Source organism: Seriola aureovittata, chromosome 1, assembly GCF_021018895.1.
Source record: "Seriola aureovittata isolate HTS-2021-v1 ecotype China chromosome 1, ASM2101889v1, whole genome shotgun sequence".
NCBI classification, from domain to species: domain Eukaryota; kingdom Metazoa; phylum Chordata; class Actinopteri; order Carangiformes; family Carangidae; genus Seriola; species Seriola aureovittata.
In genome coordinates this window covers 16,839,952-16,861,675 of record NC_079364.1, presented here as the reverse complement: position 1 = coordinate 16,861,675, position 21,724 = coordinate 16,839,952, and the positions used below count along the sequence as shown (strand labels likewise).

Sequence of the window (21,724 nt, the reverse complement as noted above, 5' to 3'; positions counted from 1 at the left end):
CATATGGTTCATTAAATCTAATGCTGAATCAAGATCTGATCACAAGAACAGCGAGAGTGCATTCACAACAGGCAGTGACATATGTACTGTTATGCTTGTTTATGGCAGTGGGTTTCTACATGAAACTGGATTTGACAGAGCCCCGCCTGAGAGACTTTCTCACTGATTGCAGAAGCAAAAGAAACACCATTTGTTTGATGTCTGGTTACTGATTAACCACTCGGTCCCATAGAAATGGTTCTTATGTTGTTCTGAGAGTTTTTTCTTTTCATATTTACTGACGTGTTTTGACGTTAACTAACAGCAGATCTTTGTTGAAAAATGATGCTGAACAAGCTCTTGCGAGGCAACTTGATTCTGTCGTTCCTCTGTGACTCTTCGTCTCTAGTTTCTATTAAAAGGGAGTGACTGCAGGCCATTCATATGAGGAATGTGATCTGGCTGTCATGATGACTGTCTGTTGGCTCCTGCAAGATATTTGACAGAATGAGTAAGTATAAACTGATGAGCATAAATGTGTGTAGTTGTGAGGCAGTAAGTAGCAGTAGCATAAAAAAATAATGGTTGCCGTGCTGTTTTCCTTTTCATCACTATCAACTATCAACAGTATCAATAATTTATTGGCTATAGCAACTCCTGTAGAATCTGAGATGCCTCCTGTAGCTTCAGTATAAACCTATTTCAGACTTTAACTGCTCTCAACTACTTCAGTAAAAGTTGCAATTTTAGACTAATTCTTAAAAAATTTTGACTAAATTCTCCATTACAAATAAAAGTCCTGCATTCAAAGTTTTTGATTTTATAAAAATCATAAAAATCATCAACGATCTAATTTCTAAATAATTATATATTGGATTGTTATTATTGATGCATTAATATGAAAGAGGTATAAACATTGTATTTGGTCAAGGTGGAGCTCATTTGAACTATTTTATATAGTCTTTGGAGCTTTAATCTGTTTATGTATTTACTTACTTGAAGCAAGTTTTTGATAAAAGAACAAAAAAACATAGGGCTACTGCTTGTAACAGTGACTTAGACCAAGTAGTTATATCATGCATAGCCATAACAGGAAGATAATGTCAAACTGCTCTTCTGTGAGTGAGTGGTGGTTCCGCCTATTAGCCACTCCTGTTGATAACAATTGCTCCACCTGTCCCAGCCCGAGTGAGAGGACCCGCCCTGTGAAAGAGGCACAGACTAGGGAGGCAGGTGAAATGTGGCCCGACAGGTCTGATGGGAATACAGAGAAACACAGGTACTCTCAGAGAGACAGGCAGGGAGGTTGCTGAGTGACTGACAACTCTGTCAGGCTGGTGGATTAAGGAAGAGTCTGGCTGGAAGGACAATGACATATTTGTGATTGCGTTGCTGAGTGCGGAGCTGGATTGCACCTGGTCACTTCCCTGACTTGACAGGGCACCTCGGGCCCCTTTGGACTCCCACCATTCACCACCACTGGGCTTGACAGAGAGTGGAATTTCCCTCCTCTTCCCTGGCTGGAGCCGGGGGCAGATGGTCGCACTGAGACTTTGAGCAGAACTCAGGAAGGAGAGTGAGAGGAAAGGGTGGGAGGGGGGCCAGAGAGAGGGAGAGGAAGAGAAGTGAGGAGTGGACAGAAGAGGAGACATGCTTCGCTACGGTTCAGGACGAACTGCTTCCACCACCACCACCACAACAACAGAGGACTCTCCAGAGTCTTCAAGTGAGGTAAGAAGTCCCAGAGAAGTCAGGACACCGAAAAGCTCCCTCTGTCTCTCCCCTTGTCTCTCCTCCTTCTCCTCAGTGTTTTGCAAACAGCTCAGTGTTTTTTCCTCCCTCCTCTGTTTGTCCCCTGTTGCTTTCACTTAGTAGCCACTTGTTTCTTGTCTGACATACATTTTCTCAGTCCCACCTAACATTTTCTATTCCCCAATCCTCTAAAAGTTCATGTTGGTTATGTGATGTGTTCACTTACAAGAGCACGCAATGGGAGCTGAGTGTGCAGGAGAGAGGACTGTCATGTTTATTTGAACAGCTCTCTGATAAAACAGGCCTTTGTACTACACCAGCTTTTAAAGTTATTCCCATTGTTTGTTAATTAAGAAAAAGCCTATAAATATTTTAAAACTGTGTTTGATATGAGTACACTCCTGCAGTATTTTTTTTAAGGATAATGTCTTAAATTAAAACCCTTAAATATGTTTAACTGTAAAAAAAAAAAAAAAAAAAAAATCTTGTTTACTACACAGCCAAACAAAGCACTAAGTGTAGTGTAAATATTCCAGCGAATGTCTCAGTGGCACAGTTTCAGAGCATTTACATGAAATTTGCTTGCAGTTCTGTTGTTATTTTCTATAAATAAACCCATGGTGGTGGACTGTTGAGGTCTGTGAGATTTGTAACCATTCAGTGTCTCAGTTTCAGGGATGTTATAATGAAAACTATTCAATCTTTTTCTCATAGAAACGTTCCACAGAAATTAATGTGCTTGCATAACATAATTTATTTCCCTTTTGTTTGCTTGTTTGTTTTTCTTAGAGGAGGATCAGACGCCTCAGGTTAACTCTACATGCAGGAGATGATGGAAACAACAAGGCCAAAACGGACAACTCAGACACCGTAAGTCGTTCTTCTCCTTCTCATTGAAATTCTACAATTAGTCAAGCTGCGTCCTGCCTATAAATCCTGCTTGACAGCCATATTGAGATAGGTAGAGGTGTAATGAATAGAGTTAAACCTTGTATGTCCATTTGGTGAACTGAAGTTGTCTAAACAAACCAACTGAATTGTGTGTCTCTCTCTAACTATAATCGTACAACCACACACACCCAGGCACTGTCAATATCTGATAGTGATGCCGGAGAATGATAAGAACGGAAAAAGCAACATTATTTCATTATATATAATACCTAAGAAGAGAGATTGTGGAGCTGCTGAGATTTATGGGTTTATTTATTATCTGGTCCAGTTACACAATCATGACAGGAGGGTGTGTGCGCGTGATAATGTGCACACAGCTGTTTCATATTTTCTTCAAAGCTCAGCTCTGACTGCATTGTAAATCTAGTCCATACACTAGAAAATATTTTAAATGCTTTTGCTGAACAGACACCACATTTGATGTCTCACTGAGACACCTGACAGCTCGGTTGAAACAGTATAAACTCAAACTTTAGTAAATACACAAACATAGCTCATTAAATTGGCTCTTGCTCAGTGGAGTGAAGAATGACACTCAGGCAGTATCCGTGTCTGTTGCTGCACATTGTGACCGTGTGAATTATGATTGTGAGTCTACGCTGCAGGCTGTGTGGGTGTTTGCTGTAGGTGGCTCAGCCCTGGGTTTTGTTTGTGTTAAGGATCCAGAGCTTGATGCCAGAGTTTGACATTGAGAGTGTGAGAACTGAGTGCAATGCTTTACTTACTGTAAAGGAGGTTTCTAGTCGTGGTGGCATGTTTTGTATGAACCTTGGCCAAGGAGCATGGTTTTCGTCAAGTTACCACACCTCCACAAACTCCTGCTGATAGCACGCTGCGCTAATCTCTGAATGTGCTTCCCTTTGGGAGGGTGTGACCACGACTATTGAAACTGATGACAGAGGACAGTCTGGTCAAGAGTGAACACAAAGTGGGGAGTAACACACATGTGCTCGGTGGTGACGTGTACTTCAGTGTGTGTTTACTGAAGATGTAACTCCGCACCCATGCAACTGCGCCGCCAGTGTGTCTGTGGGCAGATATCAGCTGCTCAAAGTGGAAGTTTCTACAGACAATTAGCCACCTGAATGAAAAGAAGAGGAGGGAATGAAGAGAGTAAATAAAAATGGTACATTAACCTTAGATGAATAAAAACATTTTGGGAAATTTGCATAATTGCTTTCTTGCCAAGGGTTAGATGAGAGGATTAATGCCTCAGTCACATCTGTAAAGTAAATACAACCAGCAGCTAGTAAGCGTAGCTTAGCACAAACATACAGAGGAGAAACAGCCGGGCTGATTTCGCTCTGTCCCAAGGCAACAAAATCAAACGACCAGCACCTGTCAACCTCACTTATTAACACATTTTGCTTGTTTTATTGCTAAATACATAAATAAATGAATGAATAAACAAAAAAAGAACATTTGACAAGGTGGTTTCTCTGTTTCCAGTCTTTATGCTAAGCTAGGCTAACCGGCTGCTGGCTGTGGCTATATAATTACCACACAGCTAACTCACAAAAAAGAAAAAAAAAAAAAAAAGACTGTATTTCCCAAAGTGTTGAACTATTGCTGTAAAATACAAAAGTTACAAAATGTTTCACATGAAAATCTCCACAAAATGATGCAAAAGACAAGTACAACCTATTCACTGAAGTGCTAAAACAAGCTGGTGCATAATTTGAAACTGTGGGACACAGTGGAAAAAAGCCGCTTCAGGACAATTTGAAGAGGAATATCAGGGTTCAGGAGGTTAAAAACTCACCTCTGTGTCCTCTTCATCTAGACTCATTGTGTATTTAGCACTGAACTCAGACTGCAGCTGCTGCTGTAATTGTGAAACGATTCAGTTCAAATACTCATACAGTGTTTAAAACTGGCAGTGTTAAACAAGGTTGACTTGACAGTCCAGTTTTTTGTTATTACATTTATCTGCCCACTGAGCGTCCGTGACCTTTTTTAGACAAGTTTTCACAGAAGCTGCTCAATCTTTGATCTCACATGTAATCTTTAGGGAAGGTCAAATGTAGGTCACTTGGATTTTGTAATGAAAAAAGTTTTAAAAAAACAAAGAGAATCAAGAGGGAAGGAACTGACTGATACATCCTCTGTCTGAGATATCCAGAGATAATATGTTTCAGTAGAAACACTGGTAAATTAGAAAGGGGGTGTACTGCAACCTGACACATCATGGACACAATCCAACTAGTGACTATGACCTAGATTAGATGAAATACATCTGCACCACGACACACAGAGGACTAAAGGACACAGAGTTGCTACATATAGAAGTTTCTACACCTACAGCATTGGATTTCATCTCCACAATGGCTGAAAGTCTCTTCAAAGTGAAGATGATTCAACCCAATGAACTACATGAGAGGGTCTTTGTGTTGTGACTTCAAATACAACTCTCATGTCTGTGATGGTAATAAGGAGCTTATCCAATCAGACGAATCCATCACAATGTAGTCATATGATAGAGCGGTCAGTTCATGTGCTACAAACAAATGACAGTGAAGTGTTTGACAAAGGGACGTCTTTAAGTTATTTTTTACAAGTTTGCATGATTCAAGGTTGTCAGTGTCAACAGGTCAGTTTCCCTCAAGCCAAAAAAAAACAAAAGAAACCCTGTGTGCTCTTTCTGCCAAGATTACTCGGCTGCAGTTTGAGCTACAAACACCTACACCAGGTAAACATTGTCCATCAGTGTGGTCAAACATTGCCATTGTAAAATTCAAATGTGAATGGACATTACATATAGAGCTTTGTTGTTGTGAGCTCTCAGAGAAGTGTGCTGCTGTTGTTACTACATTAATATGACTGTTCTTCCCTCCCATCCACCCTCACCATTTCTCAACAGCATGTTCTCTGTAGATTAAGTGGTGTAGAAATGTGAGGCTCAGCTCTGTTCACAAGGCAACACTGGCGTCTTTGTTCTAGTTTCTCCTCACTCTTATCTCTGCGAGATGTCGAGGCTGACGCCTGTTTCTCTGGATAATAGGTCTGAATATTTAGCAGAGGTTATCTATCTATCTATCTATCTATCTATCTATCTATCTATCTATCTATCTATCTATCTATCTATCTATCTATCTATCTATCTATCTATCTATCTATCTATCTATCTTAAATTATTGTTTATATAACAGGCACACAAATATCGTAATGTCGTTACTCCCACTTCAGAGGTGATCACACCCACAAAAAAAAAATAACAGTAAGTCATCATTGTTGTGGGGAATCATGGGAATATAGTAAGTGATAAAGCTTAGGTCATATAGCACTTCTTGGATGCACACACACACACACACACACACACACACACACACACACACACACACACACACACAATAAGAAAACTATGCAAAATTACTGTAAGATACAAGGAGGGCGCCAAAACTTTGTTGATGTGAAGAAAAAGGAAGATAATACAGTGAGATAACACAGAGTTTACAGGGTCTTGGCTACATGTGACCAGAGACAATGACAGTGTAGTCTCCTTTACTGCAACAGAAACTTGGCTAATTAGAAGGAGTCAGTGGAGGAATGTTTGCACTAAATAATAATACTTATGTAATCTGAACCATTTCGAACTTTAGAGTGTCAACACAGTCAAATGAAGTGAATCATTCACAACGGCAATCTTACGTAAATATTTGTTGTTCTTGTTGTTTTTTTTTCTTTTTGCAGGCTGAGGCAAGAAAAGATGTCAATGGGGTGTGGAAGAAGAAGAATGGGCTGATCCAAAGAGAGAGGCCAGCTGGCAGGGAGTCACCTCAGCAGGTAGACAGCCACATCCACCACATGACTAATAGTCATGACACTGCGACGCATGTGTGTCACTGACATCCCAACACGTCTCTGTGCATGCACTCACAGGCTGTCATTAATAATGTGTTCATAGATATTCAGCATGAACAGATGTTGGAGGGTGACTGTAACAAGTTCCATGTCTCAGGTGTATCTGTTTAAATTTGAAGGAGACCAACACATTCATCCTCACTGGTTTAGTAAAATGTTTTGTCTTCCTCTGAGTTAGAAGAGACACAACAAGATGATTACTGTCAATATCTAGGATTAGATATTAGAGCTTTAATTAATTGATTAGTTGAAAATTAAGTGGAAACAAATTATAAAAAACTTATTAAAGATATATTTTAAGCAAAACTGCCAAGAGTGATCTGGTTCCTGCTCCTCAAATATATTTACTTTAGTTTTCTTTGTCTGCTCTGATAGTAATCTCAGTATACACCGAGCAATATGAATAAGTCAATTTGGGCTTAAGGAAATTGTGATGAGTATTTTACATAATTTTCTGACATTTCATAGTCCAAATGAGGTATCGATCAATCAGGAAAATCCTATACTGAGTAATCGATAAGCGATGAGTGTTAGTTGCAGCCTTAGAACGCTTTGCTTCTTGTAGTACATCTGAAATATTTATAGAGACTGAATCCCTAAGCTGCACTTGAGTGATTAATCTGCGTCCATGACTACAATTGTCATTTGTTATTTAGTTATTGCATTGTCTACAGTGCTGTGCTGCTCCTGTGCTGCTGTGTGTCTGTTTTCATTGGTGGCCTGGCTGTTAGAGGTACAATAGTCAGAAATGGCAGCAGCTCATGTACTGGGTTGCAGAAACACGACACCTTCAATACACCCTGCACTTTTTCTAGCCCTTCGTTCCCAACCTCCTGTTTCCAGTGCTCAGCAGCAGTAGTGCTGGAAATACCTGATCAAGTGTACATATGCAAGCATGTGCATCCGCACACAAACACGTGATCCACCTGCAAGTGTGCATGTCTGCACACAAGCATGCACACAAATACACAAACACAATGACAGTCTTAGTCAGCCTCAGTGGAGGGTGGCTACAGAAACCTGACCGGTGCGATCCTGTCTCCCTCAGCACCTCGGAGACATGACCAATGGGGTGCCAGAGTCCTCGCTGCAGCATCATGGGCCCAAAGTGTACGCCATAGTGCAGAGGACGGGCTCGGACAGACAGCAGGAGGTGATGGCGCGAGAGTGGACGGTCAATCACCTTCATGATGAGATGAGGTACATCAGGGAGGTGAGTGGAGACTAACACAACAAGCAGCCACACCTTTAGGTGAACACATCATTGTTTTAACATCATGCCATCTATGCAAGGCTGTGTGTGCTGCTGTGCAGATAACATCTGTATGTTGTGTGTGTGTGTGTGTGTATCCAGGTGAGAGATTCTCTGGAGAAGGTGAGAGAGCGGATGTACGGGCAGTTTGGAGGAATGCAGCAATCAATGCAGAAGCTTTCACAGGAAATCAGGGTAATGAAATATGTAACACCATGAGACTGCTCAGAACTCCCTCATCAACCTCCAATCTGTGAAGCTGTGAAAAAATCTGAAAAAGCAGTGTACCATTCGTTTCTGCAGACTGCCAACTCACATCGGAGGAGTCTGGAGTCAGAGGTGAGGGTCCGGACGGCGGCCATGGAGAGGTTTGATCAGATGAACAGCTCCCTTATAACTGCCAACATCGGCCTGCAGGTAACAAATCAATGTAACTGAACCTGTCGAGACTTCATGTATGACAGGCGTGTGCCTGCATTACAGAAAATGTCAGCTTGATAAGTAAAATAAGCTTCCTTTACAGAAATCCCTTCTGGAGAACTGTCAGAACAGAATGGACACGAGAGACAGTACGAAGAATTGGCAGAGCACCTGTGAGAAAACAGAAGAAAAACTCAAAGACAAAGAGAGGGAGCTGGCTGCTGCGCAGGCTGAAAACCAGAGTTTAAGACTACAGGTCAGACTAAGTTCACACTCACTCATTCACGTGAACCCACATGTGCATCCACACATTTCAAAACATTACTGTGGGAAAACCTGCTGATTGAGGTACTCAGAGATTCTGGTCATTCAGCCGGTGTGACGAGCGGGTTGCAAAATGGTCTGATGAGTCAGTAACAATGGAAAGGGACAAGATGTGTTTAGAAATTATTATTCTCCACCTATATATCAAAAATTTTACAGATCATTGAAGGAATTTGGCTCTAGTCTGTGTGAAGACTGAACAAAAAGCTCAGTCACTTTCCATTAGAGAGTGATTAACCCCAGCTTCAAAGATTTAAGATATGAGAAGTAGTAGATAAAACAGTAGTCCTTGATCCAGCAGATCTAATAACCGATGATCTCACTGCAGTACAGTAGCACATCAGCTGCTTCTTCATCTTCTGTTCTAGTGTCAGTACAGAATAATCAGCTGAGCACAGTCTTAATTTCTGCTGTGCTGTGCTGTGAATTGTCCAGGTGGAGTCTTCACGGGAGGCCAACGCTCAGACGCTGCAGGAGCTCTCAGCAAAGCTACAGAGGGAGTATGAGGAGAAGCTGCTGGAGGAACAACGGAAACACAGGGAGGAGATTGAAAACCTACAGGTCTGCATTCTTCACTGCTTATGCATTTACTCTCACCGCAGCACATCACACACAGTTTCAGTGCCAATAGAAACCAAATCCTGAACTGAATGTGTCATAACAACGTGATGGATATGCGCTGATTACTCAGGATACCTCAGATGCTTTTGATTTTGACACATTTAAATTATATAAATATTATGGATGTGAAAAGCAACGCCAATTTAAGTGACACCAAAAAATTTAGAAAAATGACAAAACTCATGACAACTTCATGAGCCGTTTCAAATGTAGTCAAACATCTAAAACTAAAATGTTGTTCTGCTCACACAGGCCCAACTCGATGAGTACATCAGGCGACTGGAGGAAGCAGAGAGTAAAATCCGGACTGCAGAGGCCAAGATTGCAGAGAGGGACCAGAGGATCATTGAGGTGGAGCGTCTACTGGACTGTATGGGAAAGGTAAGACAAACATAAACACATTATGCTGTAATCTTTATCTTTTATCCATACATCATCATACACAGTACACTTTGAGCAGTCTGTGGTTCCTCTGTCATGTCTGTCTGTGGTACCTTCATAAAACCACTTCAATTTACATCAAGTTTGATCTGTTATTAGGTTGGTTATGTCAGTTAACAGTTTGACATTTGAATTCTGCCTGAAAGCAACAAGGAATGCATATACTGCTGTGAGAAAATAAAACTGTGGACACGAAAATTTCACAATCTCTTGAGAACCAGGAATTTTGTTCAACCGTTGTGTCAAATCTCCACAGGAGAAGAGTCAACTCCAAAAGAAGCTGCAGGAATGTGAACAGCGTCTCCGCTTGATAGAGCTGACAGACAAAACTGATACAACTGTGGCCAAAAGGTACAAATTATTGTAAGGTCCAGAAAAACAAACAGGTCAATTTATCAGCTTTTTTGTGGGCTCTCAATCATGTCACCTCTTCTTCATCCATTAATGATGTTTGCTCAGTTGTCATGATGTTGGATCAGAGGATGCTCAAGTTCTTTGTCTTCAAGTTGGGATCGTTTTGTCAAACTACTATTTCCCGTGTCAAGAGGAAGCTTTTAGTGCTTCAAAAATCAATCAGTGTGCTGCAGTCCCTTTTCCTTCTGAAGTTTGCATCCCTAATTTGGCTGCATGTTTCAGGAACATGCAAGATGAGCCTCTTTTCATCTGAGTTTATCCTGTATGTGCTGGTTGTGTTTAGGTCCAAAGAGCTGGAAGGTGAAGCAGTGGACCTACGGGAGAGAATCAGACACTTGAACGACATGGTGTTCTGCCAGCAGAGGAAAGTCAAAGGAATGATCGAGGAGGTGAGGAGGGTTTATTTATCTGTGTGTGAAACTGTCCCGTTGCAGGCATTTAGACCTTCTGCTCTACTTTGTGTTTTGATAATGGGTGTGGACGCATTCGTCAGCTGAAGAAGTTTATTTACCAGCGCTCCAGAGTACGCATGAATTCAGTGCTCACAAGGAATATTCAACTTAATCAGGACAGAGCCAATAAAGGGTGGTGCGTTTTCTTTTTGCCAGCAGCAATATTTATCTTTCTGAATAATCTCCAACAAGCATAATTTCCCCAAAAAATTATAAATTTCTATTGTGCATATAGGGAAAATAGAGACAGTTTTCAATTACTACACCTCTATTCAATAAACTAGTAAATATGTAAGTTTCCAATAACAAATGAATTTTTAGTTTACTGTAAATTAAGCTTTTTCCCTACTCTTAGTTTCCCTGTTGTTAGCACAGAACTATAAAGTTATTTCCAGGAAACGTAAATGTCGTACTCATAAAATAAAGCATTACTACTGAAGATCTGCTTGAAAACACACAATCACTTATTTCTATTGATTGCTGTCTTCTTGAATTTGTGAAGGTTGAATCACTGCGAGCTCAAGTCGCTCAGAAGGATATGTTCATCTCAGAGCTTCTGGACAGAATTGCAATAGTGGAGTGTGAGGTAAGACAAATACTTACTTACTACTTTTTTTTTGGTGTGGTGTGGTAATCTGCTGCATGGCTACAGATGATTGCCTTGGCTGCTGAGCGCTGGATTTCCTGATTCTTTCAACAATGTCTGTGTGGTTTTCTTTTGTCACTGCAGCTATCAAGTCACTTTCACACGTGAAGTGACGGCAGTCCTTTGCATGTATCTGACCTGACAGTGTTGTTTCCTGTTTTCCTTTTCCTAGAATAATGAATTAGAAGACAAGCTGAAGTATTTTGTGTCCACACAGAGTAGGCAGCAAGAGGCTTTGGAAACCAGAGAGATAGGAGTAGGCTGTGATCTGCTCCCCAGGTAAGAAGCATAGTTGGATGAATATATTTAGTGGCATCAGGTTATATTTTGCGCTTTGCTTGGAGGTGGTTTCTCATTCTGATGTCTGACTGTGCATCTGCAGACATGAGGCACAGAGGCATGATGTTGAAACTCCTGTTGAGTGTGAACCGACTCATCTCCATCCCATACAACCCCCACCACCCGTTCAGCCCTCATCACCAATGAAACCTTCATCACCCACACAACCTCTATCACCCACACAACCACTATCACCCACTGAACCTCTATCACCCACTCAGCTTCCATCGCCCTTACAACTCTCACCTTCTACAGAACCTCCATCCCTCTCCCAACCTTTAATCCCCCGATCTCCCATTCAGCATCCATTCCTCTACCTGACATCGGTCACCCAAACAAGGACAATAAGGTCTAATAACCCTCCACCCAGCAGGCTGGAGTCTAGTTTACTGAAGTACACTCCTGTTGAATACAGCCGCTTCCTGCAGTCCAAACCGTCAGTACCGAGTGGGACGTCTCCCTACACCCATCAGACTGAACCTGAACCTCCTTTGAGCCCGGTCCAGTCCAGGAGAGACGAGGTGGACACAGAAACAAACAAAAACGCATGCTCAAGTCCAGAAGAATCACCCTTAGCTCCATTCTCCTCTCAACCGAGATCGAGAGCACCTCAAGTTTATACGCCGTTCATGAAACTTATGGAACTAACAGCAAACATAAACATAGACTCATCTTAAAGTCATAGATCTAGCAATAGACATTTCAGATATTTTGGGAAATACACTACACTCTCTTTCTTGCCAAGAGTTAGATGAGAAGATTAATACCACTCCCATTTTTTTTATTGTAATCATGCTGCTAAGATCAGCAGCCATTTAGCTTAGCTTAGCATAAATGCTGAAAACAGGAGGAAACAGCTATGTCCGAAAGTAATGAAATCTGCCCTAGAGGGAGAAGCAAAGTGTAAAATTCTGAATATTACAGAAGTTAAAGGAACAACTGCATGGCAGCCAGTGAAAATCACTGCTCACAGCCAAGAAATAGTCCAGTCCGCAACCCCCATCATATGACAAAACGTTTTTTCACTTCAGTTTTTGTATTGATTACAAAAGGAGTTTGTTGACTCATGACCTTTGGACAGAACAGAACAGGGTAGTCTTTCCCCCCCTGTCTTTATGCTAAGATAAGTCATATGTAGCTGCAGTTGGCTTAGCATAAAGCTGTGCGTCATGAGCGTACGGTTCCTGCAGTTAAAACTAGCTGTAACTTACACATTTACTGCGCAGTGATGAGAGTGGTGTTGATCCTCTCTTCTAACCCTTGGCAATAAAGCAGGCTAATCCTTAAAGTGTTGAATTATTCCTTTAAAACTCAAGTCAAGTTTGGTATTATTTTCACTGCTGGTGGTCTTTTTAAAGTCCACCAACACAGATCTCATATCTTAAACAGTCAGAAGTCGACACATTGTAATAGTCATTTTTCTGTCTCATGTAGAATATGGTCAATAATGAAGTCTTATGTAGGTTTTTTTTATTCTATTCTGATTCTATGTTTGCACATCACTGTTAAATATAATAAAATGTTGAAGGGTAAATAATCTGATGCTCTGTAAAAAAAATATTTTGTTAATAATGTACTGAAGAATTTTATTTGTTTTGTTTACAGTGAATGTAGCCTACTTATGTTGCTCATGGAGCTATGAGCATTCAGCCCTATATGAAGGTTGATAAGGCTATTGTATTTAACATTTTATATTGGCTCTGTACAAATCATATGATATATTATTTTGTTATTGTCACATTATGTACAAAATATTTATTAACATGCTTTGTGCCTTTGTGAGCCTACCATCTGATACTGGTGGTGGGAATGAATCTCTTTGAATTGGCAACAGGGTAATATAATATTAAAATGTAAACTTAATTTCTGTGATAATGACAAAATTGTTCATTTATTTTGAAGATATTAACCTTAATGAGGTGACTGCCATTCCTGAGCCACAGGCACAAGTATTATCCAGCTGTTGTCTGCACTGCCACAACTGTGATTTGAAAATGCTTAATGATGTGCCTTTTCCTTAACATTACATATCAAACTGCAACTAATGAAAAGAGGCCAGCATAATGATTGGCTAATAAAGACTTTACTGTACAAGCATCCTGACTGTGTTAATGGATGCCCCAACCTACATACAACTTTATACAGAAGCATGAAGCTTATATATGACTGCTTCATTGTTCACTGGTGTGGATTGTTTTGCCTGGTAAGAAACACAAAAAGGCTTCTTTTTTTTTAAATAACTGGTTTGTACGGTTTCCATTTCAGATGTTTAACTTTCACACTTTTGCATAAATGTCATGCATAGGCACTGAACTTCATGTTCAGTAAATATGCAAAAGATGTCACTAACTGTATTTTGAGCACGTGTCCTGTGAATAATGTTCAGATCATGTGCCTGCGGAGCTATTGTTCATTGCTTTTTACAGGAAATGATGTGCACAGGCTTCACAATGCAAATCTGTAGTTGCCTGGTTAAAATTCAGCTGTTTCACTAAACAAAATCGTATTTGTTGTTGTAATCTTTGAAAGATGTGCAGCGTAGACTCACTCAGTCAGGCAGGACATGGTGTTTGAGTATTTACTGATATGACTGACATTGCAAAAAAAATGTGAGGATTCACAAAAAATCTCCCCAAAGTTATGTGTAATAGATAACAGTGAAACAAAGTTGTAAAATTAGACATTTGTGTCACAGTCAGTGATATTGTACAGTCAATCTTGTGCTTCAAATGGTAGTATTATGAAGTTCACACAATATACCTGTTTCTACTGCATGGATGGAGGTGGATACTATGGAGAATGTGCACATGTGAAGAAAAGTGCAAAATGTAAGGAGGTCATCAGTGTTTTACATGTTTTGGTAGAGATGCACATGACATTCTCAGTCTACTGAAATTTTGTTCCAACTGTGAAGCCGCAGCCGAAAGTTAAACCGACTTTGAACTCTGAGAGGGGGCATTAAGGACACAGCTGTAACCTCCCTGGTTGATTTGGGTCATTGTCTGTTGAGCTGATAAATGAGTTGGCATGGTGGCTGGGAAACATCCGGCAGTGAAATGCAGCTGTGGAAAATCTGAGACTGTGAAGCCTGTTCATACTGGCTGCATTGAAAACAGAGAGGACAGAAATATCTTACTGTAAACAAAGAAGGGCCACAATCTGCTGCTGATGACTACGTTTGACCCGAAGAGGGCAGCAGATCACCTTCATTGAGCGACAGGAAGAAGCGGTGCATTACACCGTCCTGTGCAGAGGGGGCGACAGAGCTCCTCTTCTCATGTTTGATTTCCGCTCCAGAAGAAGACCCGCACTTTGAAATGTTGAAGAAGTAAACCTTCCGCCTTGAAGAGGTTTTCTAAAGCTCTCTAACCATCAAAGAGCCGCTTACCTGGCGGTGGCTTGAGCTTGGGTAAACGTGTAACCTGAGTTTTTATGTCGCATGTTAAAGTAAGACATTAGCTCCTGCTGCTTGTGGATGGCTGTAGCTAGCTGTCAGTAGCTAACAGTGATGTCCTCGTCATGGACAGAGAGCCAGGGACAGGTGGGAGACCTGAGAAACCAGAGCAAAGAAGAGCTCCAAGAACTGCTGCTCCGACAGGAAAAGATACTCTCAAACAAGTAAGTCCACGATGTTAGCCTCAGTTTGTATCTTTCATGCTCATCTATCATACATGAGAGGCAGAAACTGGAGGCATGACTGACTGACTGTGGCACTTCCTGTGGCAGCTACTGTCACAGACACAAACATGGTGACTAACACACAAATTAGTTTGTTGTAATGAGAGCTGCTCCACCGTGACTGAACTAATAATCTGCACTGTCCTCCCATTAGTTCACTACAGGCTGTGTCTGAGGTTTTACACAGCACAGCTATAAGTGAGCAAATCACCTCTGTGTTCAGTAATATGAAGTTTATCTCAGACCGTTTTGGACCAACTGATGGCGAAAATGTTTCTTAGAGAAAAGTAATATAAAGGTTTACTATGTTCATGGTGCAGAGCTGATACCTCCATACTGCAAAATGAGTACAATACACTGTAGGTACTCTTGCACAAACTGTTTAATGTTTACACCTCTGATTATTAATTTTTTTTCTTCAAAATGTACATGGAAAAAATGTTGCTTTAGACAATATTTATGTGTGGCAGCCAACATAATTCATGGTCATCTGGTAGACAGTAGCAGCGTGCACAACTACAAACACTTATAATACAGTCACTGCAGAATTCGGCGCTCACAGATAAATAGTCTTTCTTGTTTTCTTGTCCTTGCCCCACATTAAACAAGAAGACTATTTATCGGTGAGTGCCAGCATAGTTTATGGTCAATAATGACGCCCAGAAATTAATTTTCATACAGTCTTCCTATTTCATAGTCGTTGATCCTGATTTAAACTTGTTTTTTGAATTGAATATTATATACTTTGTCTTACTTGAATGAAATGATAACTTGTTAGTTTCAAAGTTTTCAAATCTCCCTCCACTGAATTCAGTCTCAGATACGGCACTTACATTGAACCTGTTGAATTTCCTACGTGAAAGTACTCCTTGATTTCATAGAAGTTTCATACTTACAACTTATGTTAATGTTATTGTAGAAGTTGTTTTCTGGGTCAATATCATTTTCAAATTCATGCATTTTATTTTAGGTCCAAATTTTCAGTTTCTATATAGTCCATTCAATTAATCTGCCACACAATATTTGTCAGTGTCAAAATCTTCCTCATCAATATCTCTGAATGGGAACAAGTAGTCCTGTCATTCAGGTGTGTCGTGGCCCAGACAAATGTCCATATTTATGTCCATGTCCATAAATTCCATAATCCTGGTATATTCTGAGGTTGGAGACGATCTCTATACCATAACGTTGTCATTTAACGTTGGATTTTTATACTTCTTCAGTACTTCAGCATCCAAGGCAGCTTCAAATGTGGCTAATATGTCAATCATGATATATATATATATTTTTTACAATGGAAGGGACAGACTGTGATGAACATAATTCAACTATTATGGTTATATAGCAGTAATAGATAATACTAGTATGTTTATACAATCATTTGAATGTTGGATGTGCCATGTGAAATTATTTAAGCCAAAATACAGATGGGTGAAAAAGAAAAGGCTGAATAAAAGAGTATAGAAACATAAATTCAGATCCTGTCATACAGGGTCAGTGGATTGTTTCCTGAATATGAAAATGATGTGAAGCAAATGCAATGGGCTTCACTGTCACCAGATTCCCAACCAACTGAACACCTGTGGGAGAGTTTGGAAGAATGGTGTTTACCCCTCCAGTAGAGTTCAAGAGACCTGTAAAATAATCTCTCTATCTATACCTAATGTTGGTTGACTTGTTTAATGTCTACCATCTTGTATCTTTAATTGTTGTTTGGAGTCTACCATGAAATGATGATTTGTGTTGCTTTCAGGAGGTTATTGCGGTCTCTTCCTGACAAAGGGAAAAAGATATCAGAATTTGCAGAGAAAGTGCGTCTTGCCATTGAGCAACATGATGAAGAGGAGAAGAGACAGAGTTTGGTATCTGCTGCCAGGACAGAGTTACAGTCCAAGTACCAGCAGGCTTTCACTATGCAAAAACATGCTATCCCCAACACACCAGCAGCCTCACGCCAAAACAGGCAAAGTGCGGCTGCTGCAGGTGATGTGGTACAAGAGAGGGGGACGTCACCTGTCTCAGCTCATGTGCAGGAAAACACTACTTTGGACGAGCAACAGGACCAGTTTGTCTTCAGAGCGGCTGCTGGTGAAACCATGGAGACGGCTGCTGCTGGGGCCTCTCTGAACTCTGATGAGACAAAAGAGGGTGACCTTGTGGAGGCCTTGGAAAGGGTCAGACTGTCTGAAACTAGTACTGGTTTCAGTAGCGAGTCCAAAGACCTATTAAACAGCATGGCAAGAGACAATTACTTTCTCAGAGAGCAGACACCAAAAAAGCCTCACTATGTAACTGTCCTGGAAAAAACAGAGAAGACTTCAGCTCCCAGGAGGCAGAAATTCAAACCAAATCAGTGAGTGGGCTTTGTTTGATGATGTGATGATTACTTTTGTAAACATCTAGAACAAAAAGTACTTAGGTGATGGTGTTCATTTCATTCAGTAACAATGTGTGTCATTGTGTGTCATTTGGCTTTATTTCATAGTTCTTCTCAGTTGTTTGATTGTAAATAACGTCTTCTCACGGGTGTTTCCAGGCTGTCCCACAGAAGTGACATTTCTCCATCAGGATCCTCGTCACCCAGCCAGTCTTCTGACGGCTCATCGCCGCTCTCTGCACAGGCCAGGAAGGAGCGGGACAGAAAACACCTGGACGACATCACCGCAGCCAAACTCCCTCCTCTCCAACACAACCCCGCCCAGCTTCTGTCTCTGGACGAGTCGGCTGTCCTCATGAGGGAACAAACCAAGAAGCAGCAGGTTAGTGCAGCCGAGCCCTCTACACACTTATCTTATGCATGCAGTGTATACACTGAACTGTAGGCAGACTGTCAGCCAGATTTCGTGTTTCAATAAACAAACAGAGCTTCTTCACCATGATGAGTTGTAACATGTTGAGGAGTATTGATCTACCAGAAATGTGCATTGCTGCATTGTAGTCCAACACCAACTGGATTGGCTTGATTCGGCTGAATGAGATGGCTGTGTCTTTTCACACACTGCTAAAGGAGTTGTCTTCATTTTATACGGAAAACACATTGCGACTCTATTTCTGTAAAAATAAATAAATAGCAAACTAAACAAAGATTTATTTTTTGAAGATTAATTTGAGCACCAGTATTATTTGCCAGTCTTCTTTATTCATCTTGGTGCTGTGTTATTCCAATCACAATCATAATGTGCAGTGTAATAGATGTAAATAACAACTCTTATCATTAAAATGATTGTATTTCTATTGAAACATTATTACAGCAAACTAATATATTTGGCAGGAGTGAGTTTGGTGTTATTATAGCACCTGGATTCAAACAAATTGAGTTTACACAATGGTAACTTGTGACATTTTCTCATTTAATCAATTTTGGAATTAAATAATAATTAATCCAAGTGTGAATTATACTTAAGTCTGCATCAGGTCTACTCCATAAGCTCTAGAGGGCAGCGTTGAGGCAGTGTAGGCACTGTGTATCACTTCACATCCAAAGTACTGACTACAGAGCCAAATGTCAAACAGTGTGCTGTTGTCAATTTACAGAGGCCTGTTAAGCTTAGTATCAGTCCTACTTTTGTTGAGGGTTTAATAGCTATGGCTGTGCTGCTTTATAATAATGTGCTTGTTTACTGTTTACCAGCCTATTCATGTCAACTTTTTCTCTGTGTTGTGTTTAATTCCAGGAGTTGCAGGCCAAGCTGGCAGCCCAGAAACTGTCTGAGGGATTGAAGATCTCTATGGGGAGCTACACTCCTGACGGTGGCCCCATGGCTGCCTACAGAGAGGTTCACGATGAAGGAGCCCAGCTCTCCTCAGAGGAAGACTGATCCTGGAAGGCCAGAGCTGGGGAAACCAGTGTGACCTTGGCCCTGAGGGAAACGGGCTTTGGACCTCGCAATCTGGACCCATCAAACAGGTTTTCACTCCAAGGACAGGAATTCTTAACAGAGGAAAAGGGCCTTTGCTTGGTGTGAAGGCATAGTTGGTATCCCAGACTCAGGATGTTGAATGGCAGGTTGAGACACTAGCTTGCTTAATTGTCATTCAGTTCATATTGGGATCAGCTGTTTCAGTGTCCGGCAGCAATAATAATATCTGTGGTCTTGAATGCTAAATTTGAAACATGTGTTAGGAGGGAATCACTTCTTCTCAGTTTACTGAAACTGGTGATGTTGTTACTTTCTGAGCCTGAGAGTATTGTACATTAAAATTTCTATTTTAGTGTGTTAATATTTACATGCACTCAAAGCTCATCGACAGGTGGAGCAGACTGTTTTGACACAATGGTGACTGCTTACGGCTTTGTCTCGAAAGTAGACGTGAGCCTGCAGATAGTTGTGTCGGATTTTAATTATTGCAGAATGTGTAACAGAACTGAATAAACACATCAGATTGCCCAAATGGTTGTGTTTGTGTGAAGTCAGCTGACAATGCAGTGTTTCCTTCCGAATTACAGACACGGTGAAGTACCTCATCTGTAAGAGATATTCTCTCTGCAATAATAAGATCACTGATGAGAACATCAGGAGCATTGTTACCGTGTCTAAGTGTTTCACCTTTCATTAATTCATTTAATTAAGTCTTTACATTACTTCATCCATATGCCACCATCTAAATGTTAGTTTTGATGAGAGAAACTGTAGTAATGTGACAATGCACATGCTGAAATAGAGTCAGAGTGTCAAGTCTTAAAAAAAAATTAACTCAGTGCACCACAAAATAGTGCTGAACTCCAGCACTTGTGTTCTTATGTACTTTATAGCTTTCCACATGTGGACAATGAAATATCGTAGTGAGTGCACGTGAAAACTGCCCCTCAAACATGATCTACTTTCTATAAACCTATTTCTATAAACCTAGGTTTATAAACCTAGGTTTATAAACCTATAAACCTTTACTTTCTATAACCTTATATTTATAAGGTAAACTGTGGTGTGTTGACATTTTGATGTCTTTGTCTGTAGATCCACATAAAGCAAGACCTAGTTTCCAATGTAAGAATTATTTGAGTTTCACTATTTTCTGATTATTAAAAAGATGCAAACTAGAGTTCCAACTTATTTAGTTCTTTCATGTGCAAAATAACTCTGCAAAGTGATATCAATTTCAGTTTGTAGTGAAGCTATGGTCAGCTGCAGACCTCGAGTTTCTAAAATCCTGTTAGATGTTATCAAGCAGAGATCTGTGACACACTTGATAAGATTAATGCAGAGGTAGTGAAATATTGAAGCTCGATGGTTGAGACATCTGGACTGCATTTGGATCATGTTGTTGCTGGGAACGGCAGGCGATGATGGGACGGCAGCAGGCTAATGCAACATGGCAAATACCATTTCTCAGCTTCGCTAATATGTGGTAGATAAGAAGTGCCAGCTACATTCAGCATCTTTCCAAACTGCCTTTCCCATCATCTCTCTTCCAGCTGTCACAGAGGACTGCAGGCCATCGTAATCTAAATAACCTGATTCAGGGAATTTAACGAGGAAGAAATAAGCCACTGAGGCACGTTTTGGGGGAAATGAGGGTGGGTTCATGTAGGTCAGATTCTGGTGGTAGATGCCCCTTGATAACCTTTTGTAATTGTTGCTGAGGCATTGGTGGGAGACGTTTTAGAAAAAAAAAACCCGTCTGATTGCTGTGTATTTAGACACTATATCTGATGGGCTCCAGAGTGGCCCTGCGGTGACGTCCAACAACAAATACATGAGCAGGCTCCGCAGAGGATCCTCATTGTGCTGGGATTAATTACAGCCTACCTTGCTTACATACATTCAGAGACTGTTACCAATTATGGGGCACATTTTTGCTGTAGCTTTTGGTATCTGGCGTCAAACCTGACTCTGAACGTATGTTGATGTTGTTGAGGTGGAACCGAGCACATACTCTACAGTCAAAGCTTTTTTTTTTTTTTTTACGTTGTCCATTGATGATGAAGTCGTTTATACTTCAACTTGAATCCCGGACCCCTTGTCTCAGATTAATAAGCTCCTCATGAAGTAGTCTGCAAGTGATTTGCTCCAACTCTGAGTCCGAAATCACACGTCTCATGGGAGTAAAAATAATTTGCTGTTTGGGAGGGGAAACTGGAATGTGATTTCAAAACTGCCTCTTCAAAGACCAGTCAGCTCAGCCTTAAATTAGATATACAGTATGATGTATAGACTGGCGTTAAACACGAGTTAGGCCCTCGGCAGAATGATTGGATTATATCTGCCAGGTTACAAAGTCTGAGGTCATGCTTTTTCCATTCTCTGATGTTTTTGTCATATTTTTTAGGGCACACGAGGAGATGAAATAATGCAGCACACAGCAGTTTTCTGCAGATAAGGTTACAGCCTATCTCCCCATCCCAATTAGAACCAGCTCTCCTTCCTCTTACTGCACTAGGAGTGAATCAAACAAAACTGGTTTTTAGTCATGTTAGTGGCATGGCTCTGTATTGGTCTGGTGGTCAGTCAGCCCACCACTATTTGATGGATTGCCATAAAAATTTGTACAGACGGTCATGGTCCCCAGAGCATCATTCCTAATGACCTTTGGGGAGCTTCTTCCCATCACTGTAGACTAGTAGTTTTGTTAATTCTTCATTCGCTTTTGTGCATT

At 40.7% G+C, this 21,724-nt stretch overlaps 2 protein-coding genes across 3 annotated transcripts; both read left to right on the top strand.

Moving 5' to 3' along the window:
* The first annotated feature begins 859 nt into the window (after positions 1 to 859).
* On the top strand, positions 860 to 13,549 carry myzap (myocardial zonula adherens protein). Of its 2 annotated transcripts, none has more exons than XM_056375568.1 (14): positions 860 to 1,710; positions 2,521 to 2,601; positions 6,373 to 6,465; positions 7,592 to 7,756; positions 7,898 to 7,990; positions 8,099 to 8,212; positions 8,319 to 8,471; positions 8,975 to 9,100; positions 9,413 to 9,541; positions 9,858 to 9,952; positions 10,299 to 10,404; positions 10,970 to 11,053; positions 11,331 to 11,392; positions 11,496 to 13,549. In XM_056375568.1, the coding sequence occupies exons 1-14, from the start codon at positions 1,630 to 1,632 to the stop codon at positions 12,127 to 12,129; spliced, it is 2,016 nt and encodes a 671-aa protein (XP_056231543.1). In that variant the 5' UTR covers positions 860 to 1,629; the 3' UTR covers positions 12,130 to 13,549. The 2 variants fall into 2 exon arrangements, with proteins under 2 accessions (XP_056231543.1, XP_056231533.1); XM_056375558.1 differs by having other exon boundaries at positions 863 to 1,710; positions 11,286 to 11,392.
* Positions 13,550 to 14,727: 1,178 nt separating this feature from the next.
* On the top strand, positions 14,728 to 19,522 carry polr2m (RNA polymerase II subunit M). The gene is made up of 4 exons (XM_056375581.1): positions 14,728 to 15,070; positions 16,884 to 17,483; positions 17,667 to 17,889; positions 18,805 to 19,522. Exons 1-4 carry the CDS (start codon positions 14,961 to 14,963, stop codon positions 18,946 to 18,948), a joined length of 1,077 nt encoding a protein of 358 aa, XP_056231556.1. The 5' UTR covers positions 14,728 to 14,960; the 3' UTR covers positions 18,949 to 19,522.
* Positions 19,523 to 21,724: the final 2,202 nt, after the last annotated feature.